Source organism: Rhea pennata, chromosome 2 (genome assembly GCF_028389875.1).
Source record: "Rhea pennata isolate bPtePen1 chromosome 2, bPtePen1.pri, whole genome shotgun sequence".
NCBI lineage: Eukaryota > Metazoa > Chordata > Aves > Rheiformes > Rheidae > Rhea > Rhea pennata.
The window spans coordinates 113,541,943-113,556,385 of NC_084664.1; the positions used below are offsets into that span (position 1 = coordinate 113,541,943).

The 14,443-nt window shown below is 35.0% G+C and overlaps 1 protein-coding gene across 7 annotated transcripts in view; it reads left to right on the forward strand.

The window, feature by feature from the left end:
• YES1 (YES proto-oncogene 1, Src family tyrosine kinase) overlaps positions 1–14,391 on the forward strand; it is a 50,604-nt gene extending 36,213 nt beyond the window's left edge. For all 7 annotated transcript variants that reach the window (XM_062570201.1, XM_062570206.1, XM_062570203.1 and 4 more), the window contains 10 exons: positions 1,410–1,509; positions 2,502–2,600; positions 5,519–5,622; positions 5,799–5,948; positions 6,161–6,316; positions 6,591–6,770; positions 8,752–8,828; positions 9,176–9,329; positions 9,869–10,000; positions 10,823–14,391. In XM_062570201.1, the coding sequence (XP_062426185.1) occupies positions 1,410–1,509; positions 2,502–2,600; positions 5,519–5,622; positions 5,799–5,948; positions 6,161–6,316; positions 6,591–6,770; positions 8,752–8,828; positions 9,176–9,329; positions 9,869–10,000; positions 10,823–11,031 (1,361 nt within the window). In that variant the 3' untranslated portion in view covers positions 11,032–14,391. The remainder of the gene's footprint in view (positions 1–1,409; positions 1,510–2,501; positions 2,601–5,518; positions 5,623–5,798; positions 5,949–6,160; positions 6,317–6,590; positions 6,771–8,751; positions 8,829–9,175; positions 9,330–9,868; positions 10,001–10,822) is intronic.
• The last annotated feature ends 52 nt before the right edge of the window (positions 14,392–14,443 follow it).

A 14,443-nucleotide genomic window follows, 5' to 3' on the forward strand; every position in this document is an offset into this window, starting at 1 on the left:
CTCTTATGGGGATTTTTCTTGCTCTGATTTTGCTAGGGGAACTGTAAATTCATTTCTGGTTTTGCCCTGCTGAGGTAGTGTGATCTCAGGAAGACTCTAAATCAAATCAAAATTTTTAAGTGATAAATTATTTTAAGAAATAATATATTTCTGTAGGTTGTCCTCTATTTTTAGATGTTAAAATTAACATGACAGAAAATGATCAGAAAGGGAGAATACATAATGCAGTGGATACTTTCTACTTCTAATGTTATATTTTACTATGGATACTTTCTGACAGAAAAGTTCCAGGTCACTTAAAAATTTTGATTTGATTTAGAGTCTTCCTGAGATCACACTACCTCAACAGGGCAAAACTGGAAAGTATTAGGTCCCTTTTCTAGCTCTTGAAAAGCTTTCTGAATTGTCCATGAGCAGTTTTTTATTAAATTTTTCGAGTTCTGGTATATATTTACTTTTGTCTTGTACATGTCATGTAGTATGTTCTCTTTTCCCTCCTACTCCTCCTTTAGTCCAGTTTTATAGATTAGTTCTTTTAAGGCTAGATGCTTTAAAAGGCATGCTTATCCTATGATAAATACAGGAGCCTTCTTAACCATCATTCTCTCACACTTGTGTCTTGTTCATGGGACATGCAGCAACATGCTGCGCCCCAGAAGAGGGGCAGAAGAAGCAAATTCCAAAGAGCTGGTTAAGTGTGAATGTTCGTTATATGAAATACCTCTAGATATCGGTCTCGACACTAATGCAGTTACGGATCCTACTCAGCAAAGGTCTGCTTCACTAGTTGGGAGGCTGCATGGAATTAACAAAACATAAGTCCTAGAGCAGTGAAATGTCTTCATCCCATGTGGGGTACTCCTAGTTTCATTCCTTTAGTAGACTTTGATGTGAAGCCCCAGAAAGTTGGGAAGACATCAGTTAGTTATACTTTTACATATGTATGTATGTATATGTATATACGTGTGTGTGTGTATATATATGTAAAAAGTTTAAAAAGAAAATTATTTCTACAAAATCTGTAGTTGATAGTTTAATATGATACTTCCATGGTGTTGTAGGATCTCCTAGGGTTGCATTTATTAAAAATAAATTAGCTTAACTGTTAATGTGCTGTCCACATTTTGTTGTACAAGTTCTCTGATTATTTGTATACTTCCAATGAAGTATCTAGCTGCCTCTTCTGGTGTGGATATAATGCGCTTTTTTAGAGGTATCTGTTGGAAGGCCTTCCTCTGTCTTAAGAAATCAGCTGGTTATTGATCCAGCTTCTACAGGGAGATGGAACCCAAAGCATTCATTTTCTTCCAAATTAAAATTGATGAGTTGATGTAAAGACTAGTCTATGAAAACAAGTATTGTAGTATTACTGCTGTATCATGTGCTTTTTTTTCCTCCTTTTTCTTAAGGTGGTGTTACTGTATTTGTGGCCTTATATGATTATGAAGCTAGAACTACAGATGACCTTTCATTTAAGAAAGGTGAACGATTCCAGATAATAAACAACACGTAAGTTTTCTCATTCACAGAGTTCACTGGGGTATTGTTGGGCATAAATACTAGCCCAACATTTCTTTAAATCTTTTTCTGTGAAGGGTAGATGGATTATTTTGACTTGAATAAGAGCTCAACAAATAAGGGGTTAAAATAGTTATACTGATAAGACAATAACTTGGGGAAGCCCTGAGTCCTCTTCTCCTCTGTTAATAGGGTTATATCCTTTTATTTGCTCCTTACATGAGGCTTAACTGTCCCTTTTGGGGCAGCAGAGGTGGAAAAGCATGCTATCTCTGCCTGTTGCAGGTTCTTTCTTACGGGTAGATTGTTGTGGGGAGGAACTGCACTGGGAATGCAGGAGCTCAGCACCTTGGCTCCAGAAAAGGACAACTCAGAGTAGAAGTGGGTCTTACCAGCCTCCTTTCTAAATCCACACTAGGTTATCTCAGCAGTTTGATACTCTAGTTTAATTACAGTAATGTTACAGTGTTACGATCTGATTTCTGAAAGCCCATTAAAGAGAAAATTATTTGTTCACTTGGAATTTTTTTACGTACAGCTTTTGGCTGTGTAACAGTTCTAATTCATACATGCAGTAGTTTTCTTTCATCCAGTTCTCCAGTTTTCTTAGCTGACTTCCTGTTTCCTTTGTTGCTCACTGTCAACGTACAGGCAGAATGATCTAAGGCAGGTTAAGGTTAGAGTACTGTGAAGTTTGTTTACAGTTCTACCATAAAACTTTTTGTTACAGATTTATATTTTGCATATCTAGATAAATGCTGCTTTTTATGTTAAAAAAAATTAAATTTAAAATTCCACCAAGAACCACTCACATAGCTTACAATAAAAACAGAAATAAATTCAGATGTTATTTTGGATGCCTTTTGAATTAAGAGAAAATGTTATCTAAATTTTAGCCTGCATTTCATATGTGAGGATGTTACAGCTGTTAGGGAATCATGTATTGTTTATAGGTTGAAGAGATAATTGATGTTGCATTGCAGGGAAGGAGACTGGTGGGAAGCACGATCAATTGCTACAGGAAAAACAGGCTACATCCCAAGCAATTATGTAGCTCCTGCAGACTCCATTCAAGCAGAAGAGTAAGACATTCAGTTTCCTGTCAATCTGTTCTTACTATCCTTTCTGTACTTACAGGCCTATGGTGATAGTGTTCCCTTAAGTCACTACATGTAACTTTTAATGAAGTAGGATAATACTACTAACTCAAGGATAAAAATGGTATTTAGGTGGTGTTAAAGATACAATTATCAATAGGCGTGAGGTGCATACTCACGTAAATGTTTTATGCCTACTTGCTGTCTGTAGGGCTAAAGCAAAATACGTGGTGTTTAGTCAAGAGTTCACGCATTCTCAGCTCCAGGTTTTTATATATTTTTGCTTGGCAAACCCTAATTCAAGGTCAGCTGTATCCTTGATAGCATCTAGTCTCACATTCTGAAAAAATATTTGCATGGGCAGTTACTGCTAAGCTATGAATCTAACAGCTTTTTGGTACAAAATTGTGAGGCCTGCTAAGGACTGCTTTGAATTGAGAAAATTACATTACCAGCACATTCTACATTCAGCTGTTCCTGGAGCACTTAAAATTTGCATGGAATTATTCTGAGAATTACAAGTTGGGGTGCAATTTCAGGAGGTGTTTGTTTCAAGGGATTAATTGCATTTATTGTACTAGAAACTGTAAAACTCCTGCTCAGTATAAGGGCATGGTACTGCCGATAAGCGATTCCCTGATACATGATCTGCGCTCTTCTGTTTCCTACTGCACTTCTGGGAAAACAGCCCAATTTCCAAGATGTTTCCTGAATCTCAAGCTGGGATTTTAGCATGTTGCTGCTGCGCTTACCTGGCTTTTTGCTTTTGAAAAATGATTGCATCAAAGTCACAGTGTTGCTTAATGTCATTGAGTTTCAGTTATTTTTAACACTGTGATCTGTAAGCCAAAAAAATAGGGATTTTTAAGCTATGTGATAAAGACATTGTCATTAGAGCTGTACTAGTGGTACCAGTAGAAACCATAATTCTTTGCTAGCTAAGAATGCAGTATTTCTAGAAGGAAAGTATTGCTCCTAAATACTGGTAAAAGGCAGGGAGGGGGATTTGTCATAGGTTTTATGTGATACCTAGAGGTAGGCCTAAGAGGTAATGAGTGAGGAATTTTTTTTAATTGAATATTTTAAAGAACTAGTACTAATTTTATTAAATGCTACCACAGCATTTAGAGTAGAGTTCTTTTGCTTTAAAGTTCACTTGTTAGCCATTGGCTTTGATAGCATTTTTAGATTTTTGTTTTGTTACTGCAGCTGGAATGCAAAGCAATATACAGCCATAAAATTGTTAGGATTTTCTTTCTTAAGTGGTCTTTTCTAAGCCTAAAGGCATTTATATCACAAACTACTTGTAACAGGATCTACATTATCCCTGTGGTTTTTGAATGCTGCCATATTATAAATGCTGAATGCTCATAAAAAGGACAAATAAACCATTCTATTACTTTATAGGTAGTAAAATAAAATAACACTTTACAACGTAATTTTTAAATTGCCATAGTAGTCTGGGGAAGAGGCTTTTTCATGTGAAGTAATTACTGGGGTTGAAGTTTAGTTCAATAAGATTATAGATTACATTCAATTTGTCCTAAACATACATATTCCCATAGCTCATTCTGACTTTGCACATCTATTTATATAGTCAAACTGCAAACACAGGAAAATGTAAAAAATAACTTTGTTCCTAAATGATTGTGTAGGCCATTCTGATCACACACCCTTCTTACCTACTTTTTTTTTTCACCACAAGATGTTTACTGCCACAAAATCACTGTTTTGCAGTGGTTTCTGATACTACTTTTCTTCCCTACACCTACAATGCCAGGTTTGCTTAGTGCTATGACAGTCCCCAATTAAAATGTTTGAAATTTTATACTTTGTATCACTTTATGATGTCTGAGGCATGCAGTCCCAATAAAATATGGTTAGAAATACGTGTTATTCCAAAGCCTGGAGATTCACTGGCACCTGAACAATAAAGTTAACACTGGCCCAGGACAGAGCTTTGCGCGTAATGCTTGTGAGGGTGAGAATGTTTTGGGAGCAGAGAAGAAATTCCTTTTGTGAAAGAAAGAATTTTAGGCAAGAGAAACAGCACAAAATAGCCTACAAAGATGGACCATTACTCACAGAGCACAGAAGAGAAGTGAATGGTGTTTATCAAGGGAAGTTTCTAAATGAACAGCAGAAAACAATGCTGTTTTTGCTGCTGTGGACAGCAGGAGGACAAGAGACAATGGACATAAGCTGAAAAAAGGGAGATTCCAACTGGAAGTAAGGAGAGGGGAAAAAAATCACCACGAGGACAGCCAGGCAGGGGCACAGGTTTCCCAGAGAGGTTGTGCAGTTTCCATCCTTGCATGTTTGTCAGGAACCAGCTGGACGTAGCCCTGAGCAACCTGGTCTGATCTCAGAGCTGACCTTGTTTGGAGCAGGAGGTGGGACTAGAGACCTCCTAAAGGCCCTTCCTACCCGAGTGATTCTGTGATCCAGTGATATTTGTGCACACCCACTTGGTATCAAGCAATGCTTTTTAACACAAAATGGGAACAGCTACAAAAGAAAATGTAGTTAGAGTGTGCTACCCATAATATTTCACTATCATCTGATTCAGCCTGTCTTACAAACTTCTTAACCGCAGGGAGTGTGTTACTTTAGCTGGTGAATATTGTTGATGTCTATTGTTAACCTATCAGAAAAATGTAGTAATTTGTAGATAGAGGCATCTTTACATAGATTTTGAAAGCAGTAGAAATTGGAACTTTAGAATAAAAATAGGTCATCTTAATCTTTTAGTTATATGGGAGTCATAACTTTGTTGATGTGTAACTGCTTTTGGATATTAGTAGTCCAGTCAAGACTTCAGATTTCTAAATCTTTGTTTCTTTATCTGATTATCCACTCTTAGGAATTTTTTATTTACAGATATTTCCTTTAACTTTTTCTAGGTGGTATTTTGGTAAGATGGGCAGAAAGGATGCAGAAAGACTACTTTTAAATCCTGGGAACCAGCGTGGAATTTTCTTAGTAAGAGAGAGTGAAACCACTAAAGGTACTTAAATTTCTTCGTATTTCCTTCCTCTCCCACCTCCCCCTACTCCTGGATAAAATGGCCATTTTTATGTCTATTACATTATACCTATACTTGTGTATGTGTGTGATAAAATTAGGGGACATGTATTAAACATACTTTTAGATTTGGTTCTTCACCAAAAAATTGTTTTCTAGGTGCTTACTCCCTTTCCATACGTGACTGGGATGAGGTCAGAGGTGACAATGTGAAACACTACAAAATCAGAAAACTTGATAATGGTGGATACTATATCACAACCAGAGCACAATTTGAATCCCTACAGAAGCTGGTAAAGCACTACAGAGGTAAGCCTAAATTCCAGTGTTCAAGTACTGCTCTGTGAGGAAGAAAAACTGCATAGGTAGCTTTTTTTTCTTTTTTTAATTCGCTATTGTAAAAATTAGGCTTTGACTTTGACAAACGGTAAATTAAATAGCTCTTTCATCAACATTACCAAGTTCCTTTTATTACAGTTTTATCCCTATTTAACTACAACACTTACTTTTCCATTTTCCAGAACATGCTGATGGGCTGTGTCATAAGCTGACAACTGTATGTCCAACTGTGAAACCACAAACCCAGGGACTAGCGAAAGATGCCTGGGAAATTCCTAGAGAATCTTTGAGGCTAGAGGTTAAGCTGGGCCAAGGATGTTTTGGTGAAGTGTGGATGGGTAAGAGCATAATGTAACACCTCTCACTTGTTAAATGATTGTTTTAATAATATTTTAAGTAAATCAATATTAAAGTCTGAAAAGATAATTTGATTAAGAATTAAAAGAAAAAATAGTTAATTATCGATCGTGTAAAATTAAAACTAATCTTCAGTATAGTTACTAATTTATAGTTGTTCTATTAGCTGACAGAACAGAAGTAGAAAGCAAATGTTTTAGTAAGAACAACTCTTCGATGTTGTAGCAGAGAATAAAATATAATTTGGTTCTTTAGGAACATGGAATGGAACCACAAAAGTAGCAATCAAGACACTAAAACCTGGTACAATGATGCCAGAAGCTTTCCTGCAGGAGGCGCAGATCATGAAGAAACTACGACATGACAAGCTTGTTCCACTGTATGCTGTTGTTTCTGAGGAACCAATCTATATAGTCACTGAATTCATGACAAAAGGTGTGTGACTGAATAGCTTTTAGATAGTAAATTTAAAAGATTATTTAAAGTCCTAGCAACAAATTAAATGTTTAATTAATGTTAGCTTTAAAGTGACTGGAGTATAAATGGTAATTTTGATTAAATTAAAGTGAGCAACACTTGACCTACTTGAAGCAGTTCTGATTTAAAGCATGGGTGGAGACGTGTTTTTTTTTTTTTTTTTGCACATCTGTTTCATCCTTAGTAATCTTCCAAGAGCATTTTTCTCATATCTACTGCCTGTACTTGCATTTAAATTAGATAATGTAGCAAGGAATACCATTATGAGAATACATCTACCTGTAATCAGGTCATGTTCATAGTCATAGAATCAGTTGGGTTTGTTTTCTCTCTAGTAAAGTAATTGCAAATTTTAAATAGCTTGTCTTTTCCCAGACTCCTTTTTTTCCTCTTATTTTCCATCCCTTCCTTCCTTCTTCCCTTAGTCGACATCATTTCACCCTTCCCAGCCCCTCCAGAAAAAGAGATTTAGAGATTTAGGCTAAGTGTAGAAGTAAACATTGTAAGCATATTAGTGTTAGGAAGAAGCAGATCGTCAGATCAGTTATTCCAGTTTCTGAAGAATGCAATCTTCTCCTCACTTCACAGAAAACTTGTACTGTCTTGGTAAGAAGAAGAAATAATACCAAAGTCAAGAATTTATGTTCAGTGCTCAGCCACAAACTTTTTTTTTTTTTTTTTAAGTATTCTTCTAAGGCTAGAAAGGAGTAGAAAATGTAAAGTTCCTTCTGTATTGGTTTTATTCCTAAACAGAACAAGACAGTCTCTGTGCCAGATCTTAACAGCAGTCGTGCAAAATCACTTTGCATTATTCAGAAATCAGGTTTTGACAAGGCAGTCAGGATAAGCAATGACTTTTGACCATTCCATCTAAGAAAAAGTAAAGATTAAAATTGGAACCGGGATATTACCTTACGAAAACAGAAGAATTACAGAAGCCATTGCATGCTCATCTAAATTACAGATTCAAAATGCCATTGCAAGTTTGTTTTTTATTTGAAATAAAATGCTTAAATTTTACCAGAAAAGTAAAAAATAATGGAGCAAAAAAACATATATTTTAAAATATTTTATAATGATACCATTTGATGCAAAAATATAGCAAATGAGTGAAAACATATCAGAGAGCTGTAATTCATGACTGCTGCAGTAAATTTTACTGCAAAATTGCAAAATAGTGACTTTTTTCCCCACAATCACCACACTCTTTGTAATTTTGAAAGCTCGATTAGTTATTAGTCTTTATTCAGTCTTTACCGTTCTCTTAAGAAAAAGATCATGTTCTTGTATCCTTAATGATACCTGTGGAGAAAATTGTTAATTGGAGACAGATTTTTACCACACATGTAAAGATTATTATATTGAAAGGCACACAGGTCCGTGGAACACACTTCAGATAGAACTAATGTGATGTTCTGGACACAATTGCATTATATAATGGGAGAAGATAATATATCTTAAAGAATGGAAGATGCCTTTTCTTCCTCTATGAGAAAGAAAAAGCAACAAAATGAAAGCAACAATTCCACAAACATTTTTCTAGTATATAATAGGAGCTGACAGAAAAACAACTAGGAAAAAATTAATTTATATCCAGGGATTTTGTTTTGTTTTGTTCTTTAATTGCACAACTATTCTGGAAAAAAGACCAAATAGAAGGGGCATTGATACCAGGAATACTGGAAAATCCTTACATACGGCCATATAAGCGTCAAGTGGCCATCTATTTTATTAATGTTCAGTTATCTAAATTACTGAAACTGACTCCAAAATGTTTGGATAAAACTTGCTCTAACTAATCACACAGCCAACTGAGGGTTTTAGTAAATGAGGGTTTTCAAGCAGAGTTTAGGAGCTGAATTTGTAAAACATCATGTCTAGGTCAAGTTTGTGTGATTTTTACCATGTTTTCCCAAAATCTTTGTGTTATCTTTTACAGGCAGCTTGCTAGACTTCCTAAAAGAAGGAGAAGGGAAGTACTTAAAACTCCCGCAGCTGGTTGACATGGCTGCACAGGTATGTTGTATAAACGAAGAAAAGTGTATTTTGTGCTTGGAGAAGAGACTTGAAAGTATAGCTGATATCAACTAAATGTACTTATTGAATATTTTGCCTATTGTTTGCTTTTCTTTACATCTTCTGTTGTAGACTTGTAAGTTGTTGCAAGGAAACTGTCTAGATCCAAATCAGCAAATACTGTATATCCAGATTACCCCATAGTTAGTATGTGGTCATAAGGTCTTGCTTTATATAAGCTCCTATGCTTATATAAAGAGATTGGAACTAAAATAAAAGGATATGCCTTAATGCTTTGGAGAAATTAATATAGTCATCAAAATAATTCTTTAAACTTTGTTTTTAAGATTGCTGATGGCATGGCTTACATTGAAAGAATGAACTACATCCACAGGGATCTTCGGGCAGCTAACATCCTTGTAGGAGACAATCTTGTGTGTAAAATAGCAGACTTCGGTTTAGCAAGGTTAATAGAGGACAATGAGTACACTGCAAGACAAGGTAAGATTGAATAAATTTATTTATTGAATAAATAAATCCAGTTACCTTAAAGTTCTTATGAATGTCACGTTTAGCAGAATATGCCCATGTGTTCTCTCTATATGATAAAAGTTAATCGTATAAGTGTACCTTCATGATTATGTAAGCTAGATGGTCCCTCTCCTAGCACAGTTTTTGTAAAGCTTTTAAAGTTCAAAATTATTTGACAGATTGGTTATTCTTTAAAAAAATATTTTTAGGGGTTTTCTTTAGGTACTAAGTTGCTAGAGTTTGAAGAGGGCTGAGGCTCCAGAGGGGGTGCTTATCACATCCTGAAGATCATTCCCCTTTTCAAACTGCTTAGAAAAATTGTAACCAGTAGTTGCTGACCTAATGCTTTTCAGTTGGAAATATTAAGATTCTAAATCACCTCAAATTTGGTTCACCAAAATGAAATGAAAAAATTTTTGAGTGCAGTTTTACTTCAAAATATTCTGAAGTATAAGCAAGTAATACACAAACAAGGGAAATTTAAGTATCTGTTTTACCAATGTGTTTAGGAGCTAAATTTCCAATTAAATGGACAGCTCCCGAGGCAGCGTTGTATGGTCGGTTTACAATCAAGTCAGATGTGTGGTCATTTGGAATTCTACTGACAGAACTGGTAACAAAGGGGAGAGTGCCATATCCAGGTAAGGGGAAAATTTAATAGACTTTCCTTTTCTGGTTGTTTTTGCTGTGCTTTTGAGGCTTCCTTTTATGCTTTTTAGCTTCATTCGGAGTCCACAGTTAACAAGCAGAGACAAATACTTAGTCGCACTTTGCTGGTTCTTGTATTCACAAAGTTAGTTGTTTTAGTTACAGATTAACTACTGTATAATTAAAGTGTTTTAGGATACCATTTGTAAATGTGACTGATAGATCATTTCAGATGACTTAGTATCCTTATATTTTGCCGTCTCTCAGATTGTGAAATTTCTAATTTTGACATTTTCCCAACTTTACAGTATCTGTAGAGCGAACTTTGTAGACCAGTTTTTGAAACTGAACATATGTCACATGTTTTGTTAGATAGTTTGCTGTTTGTGACTGGAGTTTTAAGACACTTCTGTCAGGTGTATACTGTCTCTTTCATGATCTGATTTCAGATTAAGTGGTCCTTGAATGGAATTTAATGAAGGCAGAAGATAGTTGTGCTTGAGTCTCTTTTCAGAAAGAACAGGTCCAAGACAGTGTAAATGACTTCTAACAAAACATAGGAATAAGTATACAAATGGATGAAGGACCAGACATTGAGGAATTGTTTGTATAATGAAATAATTTTCAGAAAGTATATTTAATGTAAAATTTTAAAAATTCATTCAATATGAAGTGTGCTTATTACAGGTTCTATCGTGGTAGATTCACGTGCATGTCTTACTAGCATTGTGCCTGGAGAGAGAAGACCTGAAAAAAAATGGGCAAACTGGACCTTTATGTAAATGTCATTCAAAGATAAAATGCTTTCATTTTAGGGATGGTGAATCGGGAAGTTTTGGAACAAGTGGAACGTGGATATAGGATGCCTTGTCCACAAGGCTGTCCAGAGTCTCTCCATGAGTTAATGAAACTGTGTTGGAAGAAGGACCCTGATGAGAGACCAACATTTGAATATATACAGTCTTTCTTGGAGGACTACTTTACTGCTACAGAACCACAGTACCAGCCTGGAGACAATTTATAAGCCAACAATCTATGTAACATGCACAAATCTGCCAAATGTAAAAGACTTGCAAAGAATTCCTGATGTCTTTAAGGAATCAAAGGAAAGAAAATCTTCGCTACTTTGCATGCTTTTAATGGCAAACTGGAATTTTGTAATACAGTTGCACAAAACCACTTTTGAAGTGTTATAATCTAATTTACCAATGATGTGATTTTTTTTTCTTTTTCCCGACTTATCTCGGGGTCCAAAGGAAGCTTAGTGAAAATACAGAATGGTAAAACGAGTATTGGTGTGAACAAAAGCAGCAAAACCAATGTTTCATATCCTTTATTTTCCCAGCATTTAATAATCTTTCTGCTAAAGAGGGAATTGTCTGGAATTGCAAGTGATCTTGAGGTAGGACATTTTTAAAGCAGAGGAACTTTATGGGACCAAACAATTCCATTCCAGTTCTGTAAGACTTCCTGCATTCAAAAGTACATGAGTATTTTTCCCTTAGAGGTGGTACAACCCTGTTGATGCATAGTCTTGATCTTCACGCTTCCTCTTGCATAGACTTAATTAGGGTAGGCAGGTTAAAAGAGAAATTGGAACAGTGTGAGACAAACTTTGATCTAAATAGTAGACCTCAATAGCGAAATTAGAGAGCATAATGCACTGTGTTAATACATGTTATTAATGTAACTGGAAAATAGCATCAGAGTTTTCTTTTTTTCTTTCTGCATAGCTAATTAAGAATAATGAAGGTAACTAGAAAATGAGGTAATATTTTATAAAGTTACGCTGATAAAGTATGATGATATTTGAACTTGAAACTATAATAAAATTGGGGTAGGGTGGAAATCCCTTAATATTCTTATCTCCATCTCACAAAGAGCTTTTGTATGCGAGAACTACCTGAACAAAGCTCACCGTGAAAGCAAGACTGAAGCTGATAAATGGCCGCTTTTAGTCCATTTTCAGACACAGATTTGGTACTGTTATATGTGGCTTTTATATTGTTAATAAGGGTGGGTGCCACAAATGTAAACTGTCACTAGTTCAGGGATTTAGTTGCACTTTTGCTTTTCTTGACTATTAAGACACTCTTACACACAGTTTCTCTTCTCACTTTCGCCCTTCCCGTAGAATTATTTAACTAAAAGTAAACAGAAGAAAATGTGAAAGTTTAAAAACTAAAGGGATAAAGTATATTTAATGTTGACCGAATATAGTGACAATGAACTTTTGCTGGCATTCAGCACAGCTTATACAACATCTAGATTTATTTTCTTCCGCTGCTGACATATCGAGCAATAACATCATGTCTTCTATTCAACAATTTGCATGAGGTTTTTGAATTTCTGATCAAGCTTGTATAATTTAATTTTGAAACACTAAACTCATACTTACCTGGTGGGTTGAAATTAATATTACTCTTGTAAAGCTATCCAACAAGCGGATTTCAGAAAAGTTGGTAATATAGTTCCGGTACTAAACCTGACCTTTTCTTCATGGATTTACACTACATTGAATCCAACTACCAAATGGATCTGTATAAGACCAGTGCCATCATTTCCATTTTCCCTCATTATCCCTTATCACCTGTATAGCTGTGGTTATCAAATTTTAAAAGGGCTTTATGTAAAAAAAAAAAAAAAAAAAAAAAAAAAAAAAGCCAAAAAATTTGAATTTTAATTTTTCTAAATATTTTAAAATGAATAACACAATCATATGAGTTTATGTATTAATACAGCTATAACAAAGAATGCCAAAAAATGACACTGGCATTGTTTGGATTTTAATTACTGAATGGAACAATTCATTGTAGTAACACTTGTATAGTAAAGGAATAAAACACTAACTTAATGAACGTGTTCATTGTAAATGGTTGTGTATTATAAAACTTCCCCAAAAGAGATTGTATGTTTATGAAAATTTATTTGTGTTTCACCTCAAAACCTTGATGTGGTTCTTACCCTAACAGAGTTTAAAATTCACATTCACCTTTTTTATATAAATAGTAATAAGTTTAATTATGTAACTAAGTATTTTTATAAAGTATGGCATTGTTGAACTGTTTTGCAGAATTGGTTCAAAATAAATTTCTCCTTGATTGTCTCTGCTTATTTTAAAAAAAAGAAAAGGGGAAACAAAAACAGAGTAACCTTCTTGGGGAGGGGAGAAGGGAGGGAATAAAAGGGGAAATTGAACTTTGAAGCGACAGCTACCTTGAGGTGTATGCTTTTCTCTGTAAACTGTTTTAATGTACTTTCATAAAAGATGCTGAGTTCATGGTGTGTTATAAACTATTGCTGTGAAAGGAAGACTTTTTCTAGAGCAGTTCAGAAGTCCTTGGCAAGAGCTGGCTAAAACAATTCTGTCTAGGCTTAAAATTGACCTTGGATGGACAGACGGACAGACTTGGCATTCTTGGGACAAAAATTCCAAAGTAGACTCTCAGTTGGTGATCACTGCTGCACCGTAGGCAAATACACTTCCTGTTTCTTACTTATCTGGCATTAGCAGTCACTGTTGATTTCTGTGCAATTTTCAGGGAATTTCATAAATTTGTTCTTGTGATAGTGGATATTTTTTCTCAATTACGTTGAATGTTACCTATCTCAATGACCAGTACTACTCAAATTCCACATTCTGAGGTGTATATTCAGTGCCATTGTAGATTAAGCAGCTAGTACTGTCAACATACTGTTTGAGTTTCAATAATAACTAATAGAGCACTACAAGAGTTCTTACAGAAGCTATGAACTGCAAAGTTTACTGTATTTTTAATAGTTCCTGTAATGTAATTAATGTTTTGCTGTTTCTAATGACAACAACACTGTAATATTTCTAGTAATCTGTACTCTCCCTGTTCTCCATCAGACCTTGTCATACCCATTTTCTTGTGGTAGGGCTGCAGATTGTTTCTGTCATGCATTGTTTCAAGATGTAGTATTTGAAAAATATTTTCATATGATTTTTGAGTAAATATCCAAACATAGAAGTGTGTATGATCCTACTGTTTCGATGAAATACATCTTATTTCAGCATAAAGCATCAGAAAAAGAATCTTATGTGTTCTTAGCCTTGAAAGCATTGAATTTCATCATTCATTACATTTATGACTAGCTCTTACCTCTGAAAATGAGCCTTGGAAGGGTAATTGAGGGGTGGGAGGAGGTGTCTCATAACTTGATGATGGGTAGAAACAAGACAGAAAATTATTCTTACCCTCATTCTTCCAAGTTACTGGCAATTCTGAAATATGATCTACACCATATTGAGAAACCACAACTGTGGAATGAATATAAACCTAACAATCTAATAATGAGCTCCAAACTCTTGTTATTTATTTCAATCTGTTTAATCCAATAAAATTTTGTTCTTTTCTGTGAACGTGCCATAGATGTTTGTACCAACTTTCCCTCAACATGTAAGACTGCTGCAG